Source organism: Scylla paramamosain, chromosome 25 (assembly GCF_035594125.1).
Source record: "Scylla paramamosain isolate STU-SP2022 chromosome 25, ASM3559412v1, whole genome shotgun sequence".
NCBI lineage: Eukaryota > Metazoa > Arthropoda > Malacostraca > Decapoda > Portunidae > Scylla > Scylla paramamosain.
In genome coordinates, this window is record NC_087175.1 from 18,165,893 (window position 1) to 18,175,125 (window position 9,233).

Consider the following 9,233-nt stretch of genomic DNA (forward strand, 5'->3'; position numbering starts at 1 on the left):
GTAGCCTTCCTTACCCTCTTATGATATGCATTTTGAAACGCCTTAGATCTCACTGGCACTATTTCAGAGGCTACAGAGATAAGAAGTTGAGTTACAGTTACACTTATCTTATTCCTAATGATGGTTCAGAATAATTTTATTCAGCTAGTAATCGATGCATTAACCAAAGCTCAATTTTCGCGCTCTCACTTAGGAAAAAAGAGTTTGTGAGGGGGAAACCATAACATTTTGCTATGATTTTTTTTATCCCTATTTACTTCTGTGGTCGTCCTTTGTTCATTTAGAGCACTGAAAATTTGCTTGCATGAACACACACACACACACACACACACACACACACACACACACACACACACACACACACACACACACACACACACACACACACAAAGAAAATAGGAGAATAATTTCGTCTTTAACCAGCAAAACACTTGGAGCAGACTCAGTAATCAGGGTGTTAGTGTTGAGTCAATACGGAGTTTTAAAACAACACTAGACAAATCCAAGGATGGGATGATAGATGAAAGTAGACAAGCAAATTTCGTATACGACCTGCTACGTGTACGCCTGAAGGGTTTTTGCAGCTTCCCTTATTTCCTTATGTTCTAAAAAGATGGAAAAACTTGACTTCATCTTTCTTACCTAGACCTTCTTTTAATCCTTCTCTTAGTTTTCCTACCAATCTATCTGTCTCAGTATATGGCCTCTTGAGATTCTGCAGCTTCCAATATTTCTTTAGGTTTTAAAAAGAAGGAAAGAAAAATATACTTCTTCCTTACCTAGACTTCCTTTTAATCCTTTCAGTTTTCCTATATCAATCTTAGTATTATGCCTCTGGAGTTTCTGCAGCTTATTTTCCTATGCTTTCCTTCTTACGTGTCTGTCTGTTACAGTCAAAAGGAAGCTGGATGGAGATGATGAGTACTTCAACACCACCACCACCACCACCACCACCAGCAGGCCAGACACCGACCACCAATCAGACGCGGCCAGTGACGACGAGGGTAAGGATGGTGACGATGATAGTGATAATGGTGATAGTGATAATGGTAATGATACTGGTGATAATGGTAAAAGTAATGGTGATAATGGTAAAAGTAATGGTGATAATGGTAAAGATAATGGTGATAATAATAAATATAATAGTGGTAATAGTGATAGTAATAATGGTGGTGATAGTGATAATAGCAATAGTGATGATAGTGATGATGGTAACAAAGGAGCAGATGATAGTGATAAGAAACGAGGTGATGGTGAGACCGAAGCTGATGATGATAATGATAGTGATGAGGCTCAAGGTAGCACCAGCAGTGGTAGCAGTGATGGTGATGACTATTATAATAGCGAATATAGCAACGATAGTGGCGATGAGAGTGATGACTACAACTACCCTTACTACTCGTATACAGATGATAGTGATAATAGTGACAATAACACTAAGCAAGGGGATAATGAAAATGAAGATAGCAAAGTTAGCAACAGAAATAATAATGATAGTGATAGTGATGATGATGATAATGATAATGATGATGATGATGATGATGATGACCTCTTTCACTATCACGGAGACTACGAGACAGTGGCGGAGCATCAGAGGAGAGTGAACAAGGAGAAAAATAACAAAAGCAAACTACCCTCACTTCCCTCTCTTCCTTCAGACGACACAGAGAACGAGGTGTGGGGAGGAGAAGACGATAAGAAAGAAAAGGAGGAAGACTTTTACGAGAAGGACAAGAAGAAGAGGGAGGAGATAGAGAGGGAGAGAGCGGAGGAACGAAGAAGAAAAGAGGAAGAGGAGAGAAGACGTCGTGAAGAAGAGGAGGAAATTAGAAGAAGGGAGGATGAGATTAGAAGAAGAGAAGAGGAGGAGAGGAGGAGATGGGAGGCGGAAGAGGAGGAGTGGCAAAGGACGGGAGGGGATGGAGGTAATGGCCCACCTGCCCCCTCCCCGCCTCCCTCCCAGCCCACCACTCCTGCCCCCTCCATACCTGACCTGTGTGACGGAAGCTATGACGCAATGGCTATCCTTCGTCAGGAATTGTTCATCTTTAAGGGCCAGGTGGGTGCTTCACTCCCCTCACAATAGATGCCACTTTACCATCGCAGCTACAACGTCTAATTTAAGAGGCAAAATATCAAACCCACCAAAATAAAACACAAAGAACACAGGCAAGAAGTTAACCACCAGTATTCTCAATCATTCATCTCTTTTTCGGGTAAACTCTGGAATTCCCCACCTGCTTCTGTATTTCCTCCTGAACTCCTCCTCCTCCTGAATTCCTTAGAGAGGGAGGGTTTCAAAACACTTATCCTTCATTTCTGATGATCCCTTTGACCATTTAGAGATTGGCACCTCATTGGTCTTTTTTTTTTTATTTTGCACTTTCTGTTGCCCTAGGCCAGTGTCCCTCAAACAAAAAAAAAAAAAAACTTACGTTCTACTCGCTATAATTAACCCCAATACAATTAATATCCACTGCAAAGAACACAAAAACAAAGAACACACGAACAAAGTCACTCTCTTTCTCTCTCTCACGTCCTTTCCTTCTCCTCTGCAGTACTTGTGGCGGTTCAGGCAACGGGGGCGGGTGGTGCACGGCTACCCAACCACCATCCACACACTGTTCCCCGCCCTGCCGAGCTACATCGAGAAGGTGAACGCAGTCTACGAGAGGCCTGTGGACGGCAACATCATCTTCTTCATAGGTGAGGGACTAATTGGTTTATCAGTTTGTGAGCCGCAGTACTCGTACTTCTTTTGAATTCGTTTTTAGTAGTTTAGCTTAGTATTTTATAAAGGGATGTTTGTCTGGCCGTCCGTGCACCAGTGATATTGAACTAAATGGGTGAGTGAGGGTAGGAAGGACTGATATAGAAAATGAGTGAGTGAGTGAGTGAGTGAGTGAGTGAGTGGATCAGCAAATTACACACTGAAAAGAGAAAGTGGGAAGGAATAAGTATGTATGTTTGTATGTATGTATGTACCATCAATCACCCACTAACTCTACTCCATTTCATCAACAAATATATTCACTCCTAAAGAACAATAAACAATAAGCAGTTATAGAAGAAAGCAGTGCGTGTCTATGTATATAAGTTATGTGGCATGTACGAGTATATACGTCTTTATGTAGTTATGTGGAAGTGTATGCATGTAGAATAGTACGAGTATGTATGTGCGTGTGTGAATCTTTATGTATGATGTACGTACGTATGTATTACCCATCACCCCATAACTCAACCTTTTCCTCAACTCCTCATGCAAATATTTTCACTCATAAAAACAATATGAATACGCATCACTCCCTCCACTAACTCTTCCTATTCTTCAGGCAAATACTTTTACTCCTGAAGAACAATAAACAAAACTGTAGTTATTAGGCAGTGGGAGTCTACATTATCAACTAACTCCACCTCTTCCTCCACTGCCAGGCAAATACTACTACGTGCACAACGGGAACCAGCTGATAGAGGGCTCGCCGCGCCCCCTCACTGACCTGGGCCTGCTTCCCATTGTCACGGAGATCAACGCTGCCTTCTACTGGCCTCGCGCTCTCAAGTCTTACTTCTTCACGTGGGTATTGGGGGGAGAGGGAGAGGGAGAAGGAGGAGGACACTGAAGGAGGGAGGGAGGGGGACAGGGAAGGAGGGAGGGAGGGGGAAAGGGAAGGAGAGTGGGAGGGGGAAGGAAGGAAGGAGAGAAGGGAGGGAAAGGAGGGATGGAGAGAGAGAGAGAGAGAGAGAGAGAGAGAGAGAGAGAGAGAGAGAGAGAGAGAGAGAGAGAGAGAGAGAGAGAGAGAGAGAGAGAGAGAGAGAGAGAATTTATTTTATTTATTGCATCACTTAATGTTTTCAATAGCTGATTTTTATTCACTGCTTTATTCATTATTTTATAGACTCACTTTTATTCATGATTTTGTTTTGGTGGTCTTTGTTTATTACTTTAGTGGCTGGTCTTTCTTTATTCATGACTAAATGGGATGGTTTTTTTTTCTTTTAGTTTGTTCATAATTTATTATTGCTATTTTTTTGCTACTGTTGCCATGTTTATTCATTATTTTATTAGTTGATCTTTATTCAATATCTTATACGATAGTCTTTATGAATTATTCTGTTGATCTCTCTCTCTCTCTCTCTCTCTCTCTCTCTCTCTCTCTCTCTCTCTCTCTCTCTCTCTCTCTCTCTCAGTATAAACACATTCTATCTCTGTTCTCATCTAGATGCAGTTTTTCGTTCTTTCTTTCCTTTTTTATTTTATTTTTTGCTTTACTTGTATCTATCTTTCTTTCTCTTTCACTTCCATGTTATCCGCCTATTGCCATTCTTCCTCGTACTATTTCATGTCCCTTTCATCATCACTTCTCTTTCATCACATCTCTATCATTCTTCCATTCTATGTTATATGTATATATGTTTTCTTTTTTCTAAATGTTTGTCTCCTCTCCTTACATGTGTCTCTATTCCTTTTATTTCTTATCTATTATTTCCTTTTTTCTTTTGGATTCTTTTTTTTTGCCCATCCGTCTGTCTGCCTTTGAATCTGTCTGTGTCTATCTATCTATCTATGTATCTTTCTGGCTATCTATCAAACTATGCATTTTTTTTTGGTCTGGCTGTCTGTTGGTCTGCCTGTTCATTTGTCTTCCTGTCTATCTCTCTATCTTTTCATCTACCCAATCATCGCTCACTCACCCACCCACTCAGTCAACCCCCTCTCTTCATCCCTCTCCCTTAATTCCCCCTCCTCCCTCAGGCCTTCCCTTCCTCTCCATTTCTAGCTAACACACTTTGCGTCTCTCCCTCTAACACAGCCTGCTTCTCCCCTACAGGCGCCACGGTTACTTTAGGTACAACGAGACCTCTGGCAAGATGGACGAAGGTTACCCCAAGCCGATGAGCAAGTGGAACGGGCTGCCTGATGACGTGGACACTGTCTTCACCTGGCACGACCGTGAGTGTTCAGGAGAGAGGCGTTGATTAATTAACCTTTTCGCTCATATTTGACACGTGGTTTCTTGATAACAAATCGCCCAGGGACATTTCTTTTGATCTACTGTCGCTTCTAAACATTTTACTGGCAATATGTTGGAAAATATATTTTTTTTGATACCGCTCTCTTTCATGACGGTTCTTGCAGTTATATAGTACAGTGTCTTGAGTGGACTGTTGCATGTCGCAGTGAAAGAGTCAAGCTGATGTATCTCAATCCAAGTTGACGTAACGAAGCCAAACTTCACCTAAGCAAAGCAAACTTAACCAAGCTAAACGTAACCCAGCCTAACTTCAGTGGGCTTTTTTTTTTCGTTCTTTTTGTTGTTCTTGATCATTGCTTCTCTTACATACCAAACCTATCCAAACGTAACCTAATCTACCCAAGGCTAACCAAAACAACCATAACCAAAGCTAATCTAACTTAACGTAACCAAACTTAACCCAAACAAACTAAACCCAACCCAGCCCGACCCAGCCAAACTATGCCAGCTGAACCCAATCTAACCACACCCAACCCAACCCAACCAAACCAACACAAACAAAATCGAACCAAAACCAAACCAAACCAAATTAAATGAAACCTAACATAACAACATTCAACCAAATCCAACATAATCTAACCAAACCAAACCAAACCAAAATCTAATGAACCTTAACGAAACCTAACATAACCTACGCGAACCTGTCCTAACCCCGCCCTTCCCTTCCCCAGGCCAGTCTTACTTCCTGAAGGGCACGCAGTACTGGCTGTACGACAACGAGAAGATCAGGCCAGCAGAGGGCTACCCGCAGGACGCGCCTTCCTTCTGGGCAGACTGTCCCTCCAAACACTAGACGCCAAGACTGTTGTTATTATTATTATTATTATTATTATTATTATTATTATTATTATTATTGTTGTTTTATTTGGATTATTGATATTATTATTGCATTGTTATTATTATTATTATTATTATCATTATTATTATTATTATTATGATCATTATAATTATTATGGATAGTTTTGCATTAGTTTTATATATATGTATACTGGTGACCTTTTTGTACGCATACAGAAATAAAATAATATCTTTTCTTTGTATGTGTTCGTTTTGTTTGCGTCTTCTTTCTCTTTGCTTCTTCGTTTTAGCAACAGTAAGGGTAACTTCAGCATCTACAGCTACTACTGCTACTATTACTACTACTACTACTACTACTACTACTACTACTACTACCACAATTACACTATCAATACTACTGTACTACGAATATTTCTATCATCCCTCCCTCCCTTCCACTCTCTTCCTCTCCTTCCTTCTCTCCCTCTTTTTCCCCCTTTCTCCTCCCTCCCCTACTTCTCTTTGCCTCTCAACAGACCGAGGAAACAAGACACACACAGACACACACAGACACTTGGCCGGCGCTTGATCGAGTTGCTGGAGAGAAGAGGAAGACAAACGAGGTGATGGAGGTGAGTGTGGGTCAGGAGGAAGAGGAAGAGGAGGAGGAGGAGGAGGAGGAGGAGGAGGAGGAGGAGGAGGAGGAGGAGGAGGAGGAGGCTGGTAAGGATCCTAACACACATTGATTCCATTACAAGACTTCTGGATATACAAGACCTGGCCATCTGGCGCGCACGCACACACGCACACACGCACACACATACAACACGTGTAAGTATTTCTTCAGATTACGTAATGTTTTTTTTTTGTAGTTATTTGTTATTTTCTCAACTAATTGTTTGTGTGATTGTTGATTCGAGGAGGAGGAGGAGGAGGAGGAGGAGGAGGAGGAGGAGAAGGAGGAGGAGAGAAGAAAATAGAAAAGAAAATAGAAAATGAGAAAACTTGCAACAACAACATCCTTCTCGAAATCATCCACTTATTCTCCTTCTCCCCTTATTTTTCTTCTCCTTCTTCCCCTTCCTTTTCCTTCTCTTCTTCCTTTTACTCCTCCTCCTCATCCCCAAGAAGAAGAAGAAAAAGAAGAAGAAGAAGATTAGAAACCTCCATGTCATTCTTTTCAACTACCAAATAAAAGAAAAAGAAAATAAGAAGAAAAAATGAATATAAATACAAATACGAATAAAAATAAGAATAATAAGAAGAATCCGCAATACCCTCTCAGGTCTGTCTAGCCAATCACAAGACAGATAAGCTGATGACCCTCGCTTCAATTGGTCCATTTTCAAAGTCATCAAAACATCATTTATCTTTGAGAGAGAGAGAGAGAGAGAGAGAGAGAGAGAGAGAGAGAGAGAGAGAGAGAGAGAGAGAGAGAGAGAGAGAGAGAGAGAGAGAGAGAGAGAGAGAGAGAGAGAGAGAGAGAGAGAGAGAGAGAGAGAGAGAGAGAAACGCCCTCAAGAGACAAGTCACAGTCTCAAAAGAAGAATCAAACAAAAGCACACTTTCACATTCAGTCTCCCATTCAAACAAGACTTTCAATGCACTCCGCGTGACACCTGAGCACTCCTGTGACAGCGGCGCGGGACTTACACGTGATGGGCAGGTGGAGCGTCACGCCAGTAAAGATCCCAACACAGCCTAACACAGCCCAGCACAGCCCAACACTGCCCAGCATAGCCCAACACAGCCCAGCACAGCCCAACAATGCCCAACACAGCCCAACACTACCCAGCATAGCCCAACAAAGCCTAACACAGCCCAGCACAGCCCAACACAGCCGAACACAGCCCAACAAAGCGCAACACAGCACAACACAGTTCTCTTTAGCGGAACACAAGAGGCGCTGTATTCAGATCATGAGCTTTGGAATAATGAGTAATGGAAGCAGAAGAAGAAGAATATGAAGGTAAAGAGGAAGCTAAAGAAGAAGAAGAAGAAGAAGAAGAAGAAGAAGAAGAAGAAGAAGAAGAAGAAGAAGAAGAAGAAGAAGAAGAAGAAGAAGAAGAAGAAGAAGAAGAAGAAGAAGAAGAAGAAGAAGAAGAAGAAGAAGAAGAAGAAGAAGAAGAAGAAGAAGAAGAAGAAGAAGAAGAAGAAGAAGAAGAAGAAGAAGAAGAAGAAGAAGAAGAAGAAGAAGAAGAAGAAGAAGAAGAAGAAGAAGAAGAAGAAGAAGAAGAAGAAGAAGAAGAAGAAGAAGAAGAAGAAGAAGAAGAAGAAGAAGAAGAAGAAGAAGAAGAAGAAGAAGAAGAAGAAGAAGATAACAATAATGATAATGATAATAATAATAATAATAATAATAATAATAATAATAATAATAATAATAAAAGAAGTAAAATATAGAAATAAAAAAATAGAAAGCGAAAACCTCCATATCATCTGTTTCAACTCATCAACAGAAAAAAAAAACAAAGAAAAAAAAAAAGAAAGCGAAGAAGAACCCCAAGTCTCGGCGCCATCCACTCAGAGCCTCGGCAGATGGATCATATTCTAAAACAGTTACGTTGGTTATTAAGGGTATTTATACAACTCTAATGGCAGATTAACAAGATTTATACACTATGAATAGGGGAAACACTCTTGCGAACCGGTTAATAAACTCTGGTGCCTTTCGAAACAGTCGTGGTGAGAGAGCAGAGCGTTTAAGAATACTGGCCTATGGAGTAAGCTGGCCAGTTTCTTTGGCCGCCACCTTTACTGTATGGTATTTATGTAGCTAGCCGCTGGAGGGTCCCAATGTCGGCTGGTATATACGAACATAACAGCATAAGAACACAGAAGAACAAGAAGCCATCAGGCCTACACTTGGCAATCCCTATAAGAAATATAACTGCCTATTTGCAAAAGTCATCCCTACCTTCACATCTGTCTAATCTTCTTTTAAAGCTCCCTAAAGACTCAGCACTAACAACCTGATTACTGAGTCCATTCATATATAAATAAGGGTTTGTGGCAATAAAACATTTGTCTAATATTTTAAAGCTCCCTAAAGACTCAGCACTAATAACCTGATTACTGAGTCCATTCTTATATAATTAATGGTTTATGGCAATCGAACCCAGTCTTCCCACTTCTAAGGCAGCCATGACAATAAACTGGTGTGTATTGACAGGTTGTTTACGTGTTTATGTGTTTATGTATGTTCTCAGTCTACCCACCCACCCATCCCTTCATCAAAAGCTGGCAGGATGAAAAGAGATACCATATAGGACTGGTAATTACTATAGATTTCTTTTTTAGGAAAAGTAAAAAAAAAAAAATATGGAGTACTAATTATCTTTCCTTTGTGGTAGAACATGTAAATGTTGGGCAGTTTGATAGTGGATCCAGTATTTGCGTCCAGGTGTTAGCTGTGTGGTACGCATT

At 40.8% G+C, this 9,233-nt stretch overlaps 1 protein-coding gene across 5 annotated transcripts in view; it reads left to right on the top strand.

The window, feature by feature from the left end:
• LOC135113251 (matrix metalloproteinase-17-like) overlaps nt 1–6,073 on the top strand; it is a 36,999-nt gene extending 30,926 nt beyond the window's left edge. For all 5 annotated transcript variants that reach the window (XM_064028449.1, XM_064028450.1, XM_064028451.1 and 2 more), the window contains exons 8-13: nt 894–1,004; nt 1,659–2,059; nt 2,559–2,706; nt 3,433–3,574; nt 4,830–4,951; nt 5,705–6,073. In XM_064028449.1, coding sequence (XP_063884519.1) covers nt 894–1,004; nt 1,659–2,059; nt 2,559–2,706; nt 3,433–3,574; nt 4,830–4,951; nt 5,705–5,826 — 1,046 coding nt within the window. In that variant the 3' untranslated portion in view covers nt 5,827–6,073. The remainder of the gene's footprint in view (nt 1–893; nt 1,005–1,658; nt 2,060–2,558; nt 2,707–3,432; nt 3,575–4,829; nt 4,952–5,704) is intronic.
• Nucleotides 6,074–9,233: the final 3,160 nt, after the last annotated feature.